This window comes from Buteo buteo, chromosome 15, assembly GCF_964188355.1.
Source record: "Buteo buteo chromosome 15, bButBut1.hap1.1, whole genome shotgun sequence".
NCBI lineage: Eukaryota > Metazoa > Chordata > Aves > Accipitriformes > Accipitridae > Buteo > Buteo buteo.
In genome coordinates, this window is record NC_134185.1 from 15441492 (window position 1) to 15456618 (window position 15127).

Below are 15127 nucleotides of genomic sequence, written 5' to 3' on the forward strand. Positions count from 1 at the left end.
GCACTTGCAGAAAGGTAGATGTCACTGTGCCTCTCTGGCAAGTAGGAACTGTAGTTTTGTCTGTAGAATGAAGAATTGTAATTCGGGAGAATAGGAAAAGGATTAATGGTCCTTTCCCGCAGGTTGCTTGTTTGTTATCTGGGGAATGACTAAAGGCTTAATTCTGTCTTCACATATCCATTGCAGAGTCTCCCTGAAATACGTGTAGTGGCTTTCAGAGTAAAACTACCAGTCAGTGTAAGATTAAGGGGCAAAATTTAAGAACAAATTAATATAAGCAAAAAACTGGACTATTTGTACTTTTGTTTGTTTAATTAGTAACGCTACAAAAGGGTGTTTGTGGTATTTCAGTATTGATGTCAGTAGAAGCCTCTGAATAGCACCTGGAATAGGGCATTGTTTTAATTGGAAAACGGAAAACTTCCCTTGTATTAAAGATAACCGCAGTGGCACACTGGCAACCAGCAGAGATGGAAAAGTTCTGTCACCTTATTTAGGTACTGAGAGATCAGTGTGACTTCTGTGATGGTTTGACAATTTTGGGGAATAATTATCTGTTACAATATCCTTTATCCTTTTTGTTACAAAAGCAACTTTCAGTAGTCATTAAGCAGCATAGGTTAATTTATATGGTCACTTTAATATTTTATCTTTTATAAACTCTATAGGTATTTTTTAAATCTGATCATACTGTTTGTATTTACCAGAAGGTTTGTTTATATTCAGGTTGAGAGTGGTACTTGGTCATAGCACTGATCAGTCAATCAAGAATGTTGCTCTGGGGAAAGTAGGAGCTGCCTTTTGGAGTATACAGTAAACCTCTCCTCTCTCCTACACCAAATTGTGTCCTCATGAAAAATTAATATTGTCAAAGCATGAGTTTAGGTGTATGGCAAACCTCTTATATCCTAGATAGGCCTGTGAGATTACACTGTGAGAGGTGCAAGATTTTTATAGCTGTATGATATTCAGGGAAGTCAGTAAGCACCAATAGATGCTTCTGGCCTACTCTTCAAATGGAGGGATTTTTGGGAAGATATTTCCCTCACCACACTTCCACCATGTTGAAATAATATGTGTTCCTGAGTTTGCAGAAAGGAGACACACCTCAAGGGCAGTAGATACAGGAAGTTTAGATGGTTGGGTGTACATTTCTAGAAAAGACTGGAGGAAAGTCCTCTTTCAGGCTATACTAAATCTAGCCAATAAAATTTCACATTCACTTAATCTATATGGTATGTCTTTCTGCAATAGAAGAATTGAAGGAAGTTGCTTTTGAATTACACATCCTGAAAGTATTGATCTTCAAGGCTGAGGCTGTGTATGCTTTGAATTTTAATGTCCCTCTCCTTTCTTTCTTTATAGCTGCAATGCATGCTGCTTTCTCTACAGGACTCTAAGCTTTGATATTCAGAAGAGCAGAACTGAAGGATGCCCTCTGAAAGGTGCCTAAGGTATATAGTACTTGTGTTAGCCTGTATGAAGTCATTCACTTTTAGGATGTTGTTTACCAAAGCATCAGTCAACAGATAGTAGAAAAGTAAAATTAATATTTTTGTTCACTAGTAATTCATATTATTTAGTACATATCCATGTTGTAATCTGCAAAATATTGCTTTCTTGTTGCCACTTACCTGTAGCAAAGAGAGGCATGCCTGGAATTGATTTGGGTCCCACAGTCTCTTCATATGTTTTCTTGTTTATGTCTTTGTCTATACTTGGGATTTTTGATTGTGGAAGCAACTGGCATTTTACATTCATGCATTTGAATTGATGGCTCGTGATCATTTTTGGTGTGTGTAGTGTTCCACTCTTCAGGACATGTATTACTCTTCCAGTTCTTTGAAATGGCTTCAGAGCATTCTCTCCAAACTCATCTTCCTGCCTTCCAGAATCTCCCATTCTGTCTCCTTCCCTCTTACAGAGTCTTAATCATCTATACGTACTTGCCAGTTGAGCCTTTCTCATTTATTTGTATTGCCCATTGTTTCATCAGAGAATCTGATATTTAGTTAGCTTCTGGGAGCACTTTCAGGCAGAACACTCAGCAGAATTTATTAATCCAGTTGCTTTTCTGCAGAACCTTGCACTAGTCTGATACACTGGTAGCTCTTCTGTTTGCAGAGTGGTTAACACTGGGAGCTCAGGAGCTCTACCTGATAGTACTGGGGCATTTTATCATTCCAGTTCTGTTCCCCTTTCCCTGCCATGCTTCTGCAGCAGAAGAGAATCAGGGATTCCTTGCATTTTATAGCTGTTGAGTATATCAGCTGACAATAATCACTACAAAGTGGCCATGTTATGTTTAATGAATCAGTTCTTTTTCATTCATAAATTCCAGTTAAATTGCCTTGCATGTGTATACATTCTTCACATGTTGTTATCACAAGTGTTATAGGCAATTGATTTTTCACTTTGGTCATTGAATTGAAAAAAGGATTATGACAGAGCTCAATTTTAAAACCACAGATGCCTGATTTTATATGTGTGTGTGTGTGTATATATATATATATAAAAAAAATGTATTTTTATGTATATATAAAAATAAAAATTTTCCCCACAAAATTTACCTTTGTACCTTGTCCCTCCGATCTATTTTCTGTTGAGTGAAATAGTCCCTTTCTTACGGCAAATCCCCCCTGGATGATTGTGAGAAAAGCAAGAGGAACAGAGGGCTTGGTTCACAGCATCGGGAGGGAGGCTAATAAAAACCAGAAATACAGAGAAACCATCACTAAGTATAAGTAGGTTACTATACTTGCACGGGTTATCTTCCAATCTTTTAATGTTCTCAGTTCCCTTAGGACCGCCCCCCCCCCCCGCCCCGAAACCCCAATGTTCTTCCAGGTCCTTAAGGGGGAAACCAGGGTGAGCAGACTGTATCCTGCAGTTCTCCTGGAGTCAGTAACAGAACTGATGGTTAACCTTTGATTTCAGATTCTTTATTGCTGTTGATGAAGGCTGGAGAGAAAATACAGTTTTATTAGTTTTTGGTTTTTTTGTTTTTTTTTTTTAATACAGTAGGTTGAACCTGTAGCATTGCCTGCCAAAAATAATACATCTTGGTTTCATTTAATCACTTTGCTGTGGAAATTATAGAAGGGAAATAATTATTAAAAAGAATTCACTTGTATTTTAACAGGTTACATTTCTTGTTAATTGTCACTTAGAAGGGGTTCCACAAACAGGATAGCTGAAGGAATAAGAATAATTTTAATGAATAATTTTGAAATGTATGTAGGGTATGTGTGTGAAACCTAAACTATTAGAGAGGTGGTGAAGTTCAGATACAGGTTATTCCTGTGTAACTCCACTTTGGCCATCCTTCTTCTAAAAGTAATGTCTTAGTTCTTGTCTTTTTAAAAGATTAAGTTAGATTAGAGCAAACAGTCTGCAAGGCAGGTCTGCGTTATTTTACAGGCGCCCAAGGTGAAGGAGTGGGATAGGCAGTACAGAGAGTGTGTGTTGATGGGAAAAGAAAATACGACAGCTATACAGCTGCTGCATAGCATGTGTATGGAGTGAATTACATGATTGTAGTGAAAAAACAATAGGTTATTTACCCCTTAATAAAAAAAAAAAAAAATTATACCTTCACTTTGATTTACTCAGCAATGACTCTCTCTAAACTCACCTTCTATAAAGACCTAGCTTCTCAGGCAATATAAATTGGTATAGTCTCACAGATGTCAAATAAACTGCATTGTTTTGTGCCAAAGAGGATTTGCAGATTTGTTTGCTTTGTTTCTGTTTTCATCAGCAATTATATTGTCTCTTCCTTCTGCTGTGGAAAAGGGAGTTGTGATCAGACAATCTTAGGCTGATGACATGGGAATCTTGTATTCGTGCAAGGAGATATTCAGAGGTGGTGGAAGGCCTCAGCATTTTAATAACAAGCAAACATACTCCCTCCCCCACAATACAAAACAAAAACCCCCCACAACACTTCATAAATGTGAATGACCTGAAATGGTCTGAAAACATTCAGTAATGCGGTATCAGACTTAAACAGGCCACCTGAGACCGTGAGTCTTCATTCTTTGTAGTAGGACTAGTTACATACATACATACTCCTTTCCACTAATGCATCAGTTTGAGCCATTTAAAGTTTTCTGTTGCTCCATTGACATTTATTCTTCTCATTTAATTCTCAAATAATTCTGAATTAATCCTATGAGTCCAGCTAACTTCCAGTGCAGCAAATGAAAATCAGAACGGCTAAGGCTTTTAAATTTGAGTATATAATCAGGTTTCATAATACTTTGTAATACTGAACTTTTCTTGTGATGTCTATACCATATAAAGGTTTTTGCCTGACAGGGTTTATGACTTTTTTTCTTGCCAAAAATTGCCAAACAGTCTTGTCTTAAAAAAAAAAAAAAAGTTCTTCTATATTTCTAACAGAATCTGCTTGTTTCCTACATTTTTTTTTTTTTACAAAATCTTTCCCTTTTCCCCTCTCAGCGTTCAGGAAATGCTGACAGGTCAGAGGCTTTGTCAGTCCAGCTCCCATAACAATGCTGTCCTGGCAGCCCTGAACCAACAAAGAAGTGATGGCATACTTTGCGATATCACCCTTATTGCTGAAGAGCAGAAATTCCACGCACATAAAGCAGTCCTGGCAGCCTGCAGTGACTACTTCCGAGTAAGTCCAAGGATTTATTTTTTTTTTCTTTTCTTATAATACTATTAAAAATTATCCTGGGGGCAACAGGAATGGTTATAGATATCATACTGAATAAGCTTTAAATTTGAGCCTATAGAAAATTCAGATTATTGCACATTCAGTAGAGTATAGAACTTTAAATATCCACATACATGTCATAGGGAAGAAATGTTAATAACTAAGTTTTTTATCATTTATGATAGTCATCCCCCCCAGTAGAAATAGGCAGTACACATCTTTCTCTGAATCTTTTGCCCCAGTAAAGTCAGAAAGTAGAAGATTTTTTTTGTAGAACCCAGACATTTGAGACAGGTGTGATTAGAGCACAGAGGGATGAGGAGAGGGAATCTGAATATTAAATGCAATTGAAGTCAGCTTGAGAGTGGATTTTTGTAGGGCTGTAAATGGTTACTCTCAAAGAGGAGGTTGTAGTAATTTTTTAAAGCATAATAAAACTTATTTTCAGAAACGAGTGTTTCTGAAATGTAAAGATTAAAATATTCTTTGGGAAATCTAATTCAGACACTCAGCATGGAAAATTGAACCCAGGTGCTAAAATTGGAGTAAGTGAAAAATTGAGTCTTCTAATAGGAAGAGCATTCTTCATGTGAAGCAATTCTACGAACCTTCATTATAATGTACCTGTTCCAAATGTTGGACTGTCTATGGCACTTTAGTTGATTGGTGTTTTTAATTGTGAGTCATCCTGTTGTTATTAAAGCTGAAATTAATTTAAAGGTCTCTTTTGTCTAACAAAGTAAGTTTATTTAATATTTTGCCTACACTGTAATTGTGGTGCTACGAACTTCTTTATGGTGACCTTTTTGTTTTGTTACAATAGTAATACAGTGTATGACAACTTTTCTATATCCTTAATTACCTGAGAAGTATTTTTATCTTCCTGTCAACTCTGTCTCTCTCTTTTGGTTAGAATTGAGACTTAATTTATTCTGTGTTATTTAAGAAAAAATTGTTAACCTTGATGTTACTTTCACTGTGATGATGTTGAGCCAATTGATTGCTTGTTTTTTGAACTTGGCTGCATGCTTATGTGTTGTCCTACTGCAGACTTTGCACTGCCATAGCTGCTAATGTTGCTTTGTCATGGTGCTCTGGCCTGCTGTAACACAAATTGCTTACTACCTTTTTCTTTTTACCCCAGTGCACAGAGAGGGATTTTGTAGCTCTCTAGCTCTAACAAGTGCTATATATACTTGATGATAGATACACTACAGGACTGCTGTTCTGGTTTGATTGAAATATTTTAATGAGGATGCCATATCATTCCTCTGCACCTGTGACATATATTCCTTTCAGAGCTCATTGTACTCTATGCATTGAAACGTCATAGAGTGGGCAGCTGTACCCAGTGTTCAAGCAGTGTGGTAGGAACAGCTTCTACCTTGGTCACCTACTGACCTTGAGATTTGGGACACTGTGATTCACCCTGTTATTTCCAATTGAGTTACTTGGTATTTGCTGGACAGTATTGCAAATTAAAATCTTAATGCCCTATGGAAAAGAAAAAAACCCCACCAGTTTTACAATAGATTAAATTGCTAATTGCTACATAAAATTTTTATATTAAAAAAAATCCTGAAAGAATGATCTATGCAGCATTTATTAATTTGATCTGCCTCAACATTGTTATAATTTGGTAGGACATGTTCTTCAGACTTTAGATATCAGCTGTAAATATGGAACTTGTGCTTTCTGAAATCAGCCAACGAGTTTCTGTTATTAATGGACAAAAAGCTTTGTTAGCAAATTGTGAAATGAAATTTATGTCTTGTAGGAAGATGGCAAAAATTTACTATACATTATGCTCCTGATTCTAATAATTTAGAAAAAGTGAGAGTTGATTTAAAGGTAGTAATGTTTTGTATTTAAACTGAGATTATTAATGTTTTTATATCCAGAGGGATTTTGCCTAATTTGAGCTACCCGAGTATTCATTTTCTAAGATTTAGGAGAATGATGCCAAGCTTCATTCAGAGTCAGTGAAGAGAAATGGGTATTTCCAGAGGATGATAAAGGAGGATAGAAGATTTATTTATAATGAAATGAATGACTATCTGGAAGTGCCAGATATCTCTCCACTGGTCATAAAGACTAGACTTGCATGCTTCAAACTTAGCTGTTAGTATTACATAAGATGATTTCTACCCTTAGTTTTTCCTGGATTTTCTTGAAGGAATTCTTGGGTGAACCTTGCAGCTTTTCTAATCCTGAAGTCATTCATGATGAAATTATTGCGATGGGAAACCCACCTTTCACTAATTTTTGAGATGTAAGCACAGGACTGCAGTGGACAGGTTTCTTGGAACACCAGATGTTGGAGTTGCCTTGAATAAAACTGAGATGTCAACACTATACATCAATGTGACACAAAGAACTTGCCTACCGTAGCTTCTGGTTTCTGTGGCTCATAGATTTGATTAATATACCAACCTACCTTCAACTCTACCTGGAGAGGCTGTCATCCAGTTCTTATGATCTCACAGATTACTCTGTGAGAAATTGAAATATGTTCAGTTCTACACAGGGCCCTAACAGAATGAATCCACATGATATTTTTTTTGTTGTTTTCTCTTTTTTGCCACTCTTATAAAACAGCTTGTACGAGAGACTGGATATTTGCTTTATACAGAGCCCTTTTACAATTTTCTACGTGTTCTGTGTCTACTTTGAATTGGATGGAACTACTTCCGAAATTGTGTTTTCTTGATGAGAATAACAAGTCAGTTGGGCAGCATATTTTCTTTCTTTCTTTTACTGCAAAGAAAAGTTTGTTAACACCTTAGAAGGATAACTAAATGTGTGTTGTGTTACAGAGTGAGGAAATTGGAGCCATTGCATGTGGAAGAGTGGAGGTCAAACAGAGGTTGCCTTATCAATTTTTCTTGTAGGTTATAGTCTTGAAGTAAAATCTTCATTTGCTTTTCTAAGACAAGCCAGAGACCTGAGCTTCAGCAAAATACTAAGGGCCAGCCTTCTAGGGTAACAGCCTGCCATCCCTTCTTCCAGTTGGTATAGTTAGTCTTGTTTCAGCTGTGCAGGAACATTGGAATTTAAATCCTAAGCATAGCACCTGATTTGGGAGTTTGTTACATTTGTACACCAAAATGTTGTGTTTTTTTCTTTAAGGAAAAAAGTCCCTTGGGACATTGCATAGAAAGACTCTGCATTAAAAATACAGAGTTAAACTTCATGATTAGACACTTGAAAATTAGAGTTTTCAATTTGTTTTCTGTTCAGGATCTCCTGAAGGACCTCTTCTTTCAAAATGAGCTAAGGAATACAGTAGTTAGGTCCATACCCTAAAAGACTCTTATAGAGAATAGTAAACATATGTATTTTTATGAATTCTTTTTTAAGCATCAAACAGTGTTTTAGGCAAACTTTTCCAATGACATGCTGTAATTTGCTATTTGTCTCAGTCTATTGCAGTGAGACAAGGTGGTTGAGTTAGTGAGTATTGTATGCATTGTGATGACTCTAGCAGGCTAAGTGATTTCCAATTAAAAGATTCTTTTTTTTTTCCCCTCTGGGAGCAAAATGAAATGTTACTGCATGACTTCATTAGTAGGCATTTACAGTGTTGGCAGGTGATTATATAACATCAAGATTTTTCTTGTACGAAATGCATTGGTTTTCCAGTCAGAACTCCTTTCTTCTTCCTTATTTTTCATTTGAGTGGGTTTATAGTCACAGGACTTTGATCTTTATCAAAAAGTTGCAGAATTTCCATGTAATCTGGATGAACAAAATTATATCTGTTAACTAGAATAGATTTTAAAATGTCAATAATATTCTAATTTTTTTCCACAGTGAGAATGCTCAATTCTTAGAAGAATCTTTCTTCTCTGAAATGAACTGCATACAGACTTTGTACTTCTAACTGTCACGGTTGATTCTTAAGCGGTTTCTTTTCAGGGTTTTTCTGTGCCATCTTTCCTCCCTGTCAACAGATAGTTTGTTCCTGTGTACACAACATTGCTGATTGTTTGTGTTTTGCAATATATTGCATTGTTTCTTGATAAGGTTAGAGAATTAATTTTTATAAACAAACCCCTGCGGTAGAAAACACTGCATGATGCAAATAGCTTTTGAGGTTGTGTTACATGAATCATAAAGAGGAAAAGGCTCTCCCTAACATGTCTTGGGGGTAGATCTAAGGACCTAGTTCTGAGAAATCAGAATTACCTGCTGCTTTTGCAGTATAATGTGATTTTGTTTTTCAGTATTTTACCATTGATGTATGTGTACCAAATGAACGGTATTTTCCTTGCTATTGTACCCTGGAAGTGATGCTATGTAGAAATTGTCTTTCCAGATAACATTTAAAAATGTTAGCTCTTTCCATTTGACCAAATCAGCTCTATTCTTCTAGTAATATCGAGTCATGACTGAGACTCTTGTGCCAAAAGAGGCTCTTACTCTCACTTTTAGCTTCCTGTGTAGGTTGAGAAATACTTCTTATAGGTCTAAACTTTTCCTGGGATCATTTAAATTTCATTTTCTCAGTTGGCAATTATGATATATTTGAGAAACTAAACTATTTAATCTGTATTACTTGCCTAACTCAGCTTTGGTAGATCTCAGTCACATAGATTCACTGTATCATCTAACATTGTTTCTAAACTAGTGCTTTTTTTTCATTTTTCCCAAGCATATAGAATCATTGCTTTTTGTTAAATGTTTTATATGCCTTTTTGTTTGTTTGTTTGTTTTAATAATTACTGCAGGTTCTTCAGCTCAAATCTTTCAAAGTATATCCTTCATGAAGATACTACCTGCTTGTAATAATTACCTAGCAGGTAACTTGAACTGAATTCCCATATACCTGTTGTCTACCTACAAACTGCACCCAAAAGCAGTCTTTTATTGAATTTGAAACCTGAAATTCTAAGTTAGACCAATCTTGTTGAACAAGAAAACGAACAGAAGGAAATGCAATTAACAACAGATTCTGCTTCATTCGATGGAACTTGTTGGCTCTGTTCAATTGCATCTCCTTCTTGTATATAAGCTATTGTAAGCAGAATTCACAAATGGAGGTCAATGTTTGGAATGGATTTTGGTTTTGTTGAGTTCTGAGCAACTCAAGCAACTAAGGCAGTGCCAAAAGCACTCTCAAACAATTGGTAAATATAAAGGCAACAAAAGTCCACTGTGGAGGTAAAGCATCCAAATGAAAATAATAAATTATTGTAAATCAAATGATGTTATCCTAATTAATACTACTGAAACATTTCTTTATATTTTTTCATTATGTAATACATACATATAGTTGATGGCCATTAGAATATGTTAATAACACACACTTGTCCTATATTTGACTCCTTGGTACAAGAGAGACATGGACATACTGGAGATAGTCCAGCGAAGGGCCATGAAGATGATTATGGGACTGGAGCTTCTCTCCTGTGAGAAAAGGCTGAGAGAGCTAGGACTGTTTAGCCTGGAGCAGAGAAGGCTCAGGGGGATCTTATCAATGTATGTAAATACCTGAAGAGAGGGTGCAAAGAGGACAGGGCCAGGCTCTTTTCAGTGGTGCCCACTGATAGGACAAAGGCACAAATGGAAACACTTGAGGTTTCCTCTGAATGTCAGGAAATACTTTTTTCCCCTCTGAGGGTTACTGAGCACTGGCACAGGTTGCCCAGTGAGGTTATGGAGTCTCCATCCATGGAGATATTCAGAAGCCACCTAGATGTGGTCCTGGGCTTTGCTTGAGCAGGGGGTTGGATGAGATGACCTCCAGGGGTCCCTTCCAACCTCAACTGTTCTATGATCCATAGTGGAACTGAAACAATAAAGACAGTATTCCTAGAACTTTTTAGTTAAATTGAAGTTCTGCTCTTTTGTTAAGGAACTAAAAATGTAGGTATAACTGATGTGGTATAGATGTGATCTGTAGCTGAAATGACCATGTATCCTCTTTCCCCATCCATATTCTTTTTGTGAAACCTACCATTTTAGGATTGACCAAGGACTCGGGGAGTGCAAAAATCTGGTAGAATCTGAGCCAATACTATTTTTCACCAACTCCTGAACACATATCCAGTACAGACTTGTTTGGGACAGTACAGGCTGAAACCCAACATTCTTTTAAGTGTAGTAGGATAATACTACAGGAATAGTATGTGTTGCACCCAGACTATGCAGACCATCATAATGGATTTGGGGAAATGTGTGTACTGCTTGTAAGAATTCAAGGAAGAGGACCAAGAAAAGCAAGCCTATTTGTGAACCTGACTCGTAGTACAAAAATCCTCCTCTAGTGCTCAAGCTAGAAAGCTCATCTGTTATTTGTTCAGAAGCAGTCATACCTATCCATATATGGCTTGGGGATAGAGAAGGACTGCAGGTGGAACTACTGTTCGTTTGGAAGTCTGACGCATCCATGATACACTAACAGATCAGCTACAGGATGCAGGTGTACAATTGTAGAGATGTCAGATGAACGTCCCAGAGGTGGCAAATCATGCACCCTGCTATGTTTCCTTGCATCCTTTCCTTCTTATCTTTTTTCTCATTGATGGTAACTTACATGAAAATTGAAACATTTTCCATGAAACATCAAACTATCTTTCTGCTGCCATCTTAATTTGCGCACAACTAGTAATATCACAGCTATGTGGCATCTCTCATTTACTTATACGTCCTTGCCATCTTCTTACTCTTAACATTCTTCCCCACAGTCTGAGAAGCCTCAAGACTTCTGACCAATTCATTTCTTGTTTTTGCCATACTAATTTATATTGTCCTGTGCCATTCTCCATTATCAATGCCCTAACTCAGGAGCAGTTCCCAATCACCCTACAAAACTTCAGAACAGGATATAGTATTCTCATTTACTGTCACACCAGCGGTTTTCTTGGCTAAGAACTTTGATAAAGATGTCTCTTAAATATGCTTAATATTGAGATAAAACTATTTCCCCCCCTTCTCAACTCTCTTTTTGATCTCTCTTGTTTTGTTTTTTTTTATTGTATTCTTCCTATGTAAGAATACTAACTCCAAACTTGGGAAGGAATATAGTCTTAGTAGTGGTTCCAGGCTTGCAGTTATTGACCTCGTAATGTTCACTACAGTGATGCTGTAAGAAATCTAAGGACTATTTCAACATGCTGTCTAACTGTTTAGCACTATATTTTAATTCTTCTACACATTAAATCAGGTAAATGTGGCACAATACACGTGCTTCTGGGTGACGCCAACAATGCAGAAGATATTTGAAGATTCATAGTAGTGTCTGGTGTTGTGAACTTATATTGTTGAGAAATGATTACTTAGTGCTGCTTGCCTCTCATTAGAAAAAAAAAAAAAACCAAAAAACAACTTGCCTAAAATAAGAGGAGGCCTGGAAAAATTTTTTTTTAAATGTTGTACTCCTAGCATAATATAAAGGTTTAAATACAAATTAGAGTTTTGTTACTAAGTATTCAGTAATCCAGTTACAGTCGAATGTCGAGAAAGCAGCACATTCCTTCATTTCTTAAAATACTGTTTGATACAGACATTGTCAGTAGTTTTACTAAGTTTAATCAAATTGTTGGAAGTAATGTAGCATGGGCAGGTGTGAGGTGGCTTGTTGGGTAATATTTATCTGAACAAACTTTTTTACTTCCGAAGTATACGTAAAAATGGTTTGCAAATATTTTAAAGCTTTCTAAATAAATATTTTAATATTCTTTCAAATTGGACAAAGTAAGGGAGGGTATCTGGGTTATTTTACTTTGTTCATCCTTATCTTTGCAGTTAATGGGTTTTTATTCTGTGAGGCTCTGAAGCAATTTTCCTTTGCTGTAGACAGAATTCCCGCAGCTCAGCAATGTGGGTGCTATCAAAATAATTTACAAGAATCTTCTCTTCTGAATTCTCTTTTCAAATTCCCAACAGTTGTTATGCTGTCAGAGTAAATATATTTCTGCTGCAATTCTCATAGTATGTATGTAAATGAATTAATTGCAATTCTGCCATTGCTGGATGGTAGACAGGATGGTGTCTTATTCTCTAAGTTATCCTCTTGATTATTTTTTTTTGTTTTTGAAGTCCCTATATGGTGAGTAAGTGCACCATGAGTAAGTATGGCAGAATCAATTCTGCAGTTAATGAGATAGGCTGTAGGAGTCTGTGGCTCATTGTCTTGAATTAAATGAGTGTTATACCAACATGTGGTATTTGCTTACTATTCAGTTGATGAATTTGCTCAGTTTAAAAGCAGGACAGAAAGGAGTCATTGCAGCCATGTTGCTGTAATTGCCAATTTTCTTTACCATCTTCTTTGCTTGCTTCAGGCTATCTCAGTTCAATTTTGCAGTGCTACTATAGCGAGTGTTCTGAAGCTGGTCTGGGTTCAGCTGCAATTTCTGTGTTGCTAAGTGTCTGCCCATGGAAAACCAACTTATTGGGACAGGCCTATGGTAGAGAAATGTTTCATACTTGTCTTCTTCTCAGTCCCTATAGTCTGGTGAAGAAGTCTTATATTTTTAGAACATTGTTGGATGCAGTAGACACTCTTCTATATTTTGCAGTCTCCATCAGTATCTTCCTACACAACCTCTGGAGAAATTAAAGCTATTATTCTGTGGGTGTAGTGAAGCTGAAAACACCTAAGTGAGTTATTTGGGCAGCGTGTCACTTTTAGCTTCAGTGACTAGGACCCACATACCATTTTAATAACATGGGAAGTATCCAAAGAAAGAGGCAAGACTGCTGAAGAGCTAAAAACATAATCCATATGTTGCACTTGTACATATAGCTGTTCTTAGGATGTTTTAAAACTATTGAAATAGCTGTTTTTCTTTTAGTTGGTCCCTCAGGGTTTCTTCCATTCCCCTTCATTTGTATAAGGAGAAACCCATCGCAATCCACACACTTTTGCCTTCTATGTTGCACATCATTCTTGTTGGAAGTTTTGGAGGAAATACCCGTCTCTTAAACAAGTTCTTCAGTTGCTTCATTGTCAACAGTGCCATTTTTTTTACACCCTGTTAACAACTTCTTTTTAGTAGACTGAAATATGATATTGGCTAGTTAAATTCATGTCACTAGGCCTTCATCTAGAAAAACGTTGGATTTAAGCAGTGGAACCTCTACATTTGACTGTCCTGAACAGCTTTGTAAAATGCTGCTGGTTGCTTATCTCTGGCAGGAATTAATCTGTCCAAGTCAACATGTTTTCAGACTTAGACATCTAAAACCTCTCCAAGTTCCAGTCCGCTCTTACTGGATGACCTAGTGTGTGAGTGACAAATGAATTAAACTGCCTCTTGATGTACTACTTAATAGGTAATGCCTTGAAAGAGGGAGATGCCCTTAATAGCATTGGGTGAGAATGTAAGAATGGCCACACTGTGTTGGATCATTGGCTAGTTGCTTTAGCAGTAGCTGTTTTTGATGCCTGGAGAGAAAGAGTAAATCCAGGCTAAGTGTGTGTGGTGTGTCCCTGAGAATTCCCCAGCTGTTTTCAGCTCAGGGGCGTTTCCTGAGCAGGGTGTGAATTCCTGTCTATTCAGTAAGCGTAAATAGGGGTCTCATCCAAGCTTTCATCCTCTTTCCCATTCAGCCTGTGTAAGATTTCTTATCCACTGTGTTCTCTAACAAGGTAGCCCACTGCCTGTTGTGTGGAGAACTGCTTTTTGTTTGTTCCGAATGTGATTTTCACCAGTTTCACTTGATTCCTTCTAGTTCTTCTATTGGAAAAGACAATGAACCATCACTTCCTAGGTATTCTTCTTGTGGTACTCAGTCTCTTTGCCAGCTTGGAAATTTCTGACTTATTCAAATACTACTCAAATGGAAGCTGTTCCATATGCTTGATGATACTTTTTGCCCTTCTCTGAAGCTTTTACACCTCCAGTATTTCTTTTGTGAGATGAGGGTAAGAGATTTGCATGCAGCAGTAGACAAAGCATAGATTTGCATGGGCATAGGGTTGATTTCTGTTTTGCTCTCTCTTGCCTAATAATTTCTACGCTTTGATTGCTTTTTTTTAACTGTTGCTGAGAACAGGGATGCCTTTTTCATGGAACTCTCATATGCTAATTTTACAGCTGCCATTTTAAAACCAACTGCTCATCTCATACAACCCTTTTACAGTTTATCACATTTTGCCCATGTCCTTACTACCTTGAATAGCTTTGCCTCAATGGACTTTCTAGCTGCACTGCTCTTGCCTTTTTCCAGATCCTCTCTGGGTATGTTAAACAGCCCAGACTGAGGTGCTGCACTGGAATCGTCACCCCCTGAGAAAACTGGCCTGCTCTTTTCTTGTTCACTGTTTTATCTATTCAGTCACTTATCCAGGCAAAGATCTCTTTTCTCTCTTCCCTAGTTTGCCTTCAAGGTCTTTCAAGGCCTTTGTCAAAAGCTTTTTGTGAATCCATTTTGTGGAAAAGTAATGGTTAGAGCCCAGCATAACATACTCTTCACCAGTAGGCTGCAGCTGTT

The 15127-nt window shown here is 37.0% G+C and overlaps 1 protein-coding gene across 3 annotated transcripts in view; it reads left to right on the top strand.

Annotated features, from left to right (window-relative positions):
* Positions 1 to 15127, top strand: part of KLHL32 (kelch like family member 32) — a 122597-nt gene that overhangs the window by 24609 nt on the left and 82861 nt on the right. For 2 of the 3 annotated variants that reach the window (XR_012652988.1, XM_075046369.1), the window contains exons 2-3: positions 1366 to 1454; positions 4465 to 4645. The exons of the other annotated variant lie outside the window; for it this stretch is intronic. Coding sequence is in view for 1 of the 2 variants with exons in the window: in XM_075046369.1 (XP_074902470.1) it covers positions 1432 to 1454; positions 4465 to 4645 (204 nt within the window). In the remaining variant the exon portion in view is untranslated. The remainder of the gene's footprint in view (positions 1 to 1365; positions 1455 to 4464; positions 4646 to 15127) is intronic. 3 annotated transcript variants of the gene reach the window in all.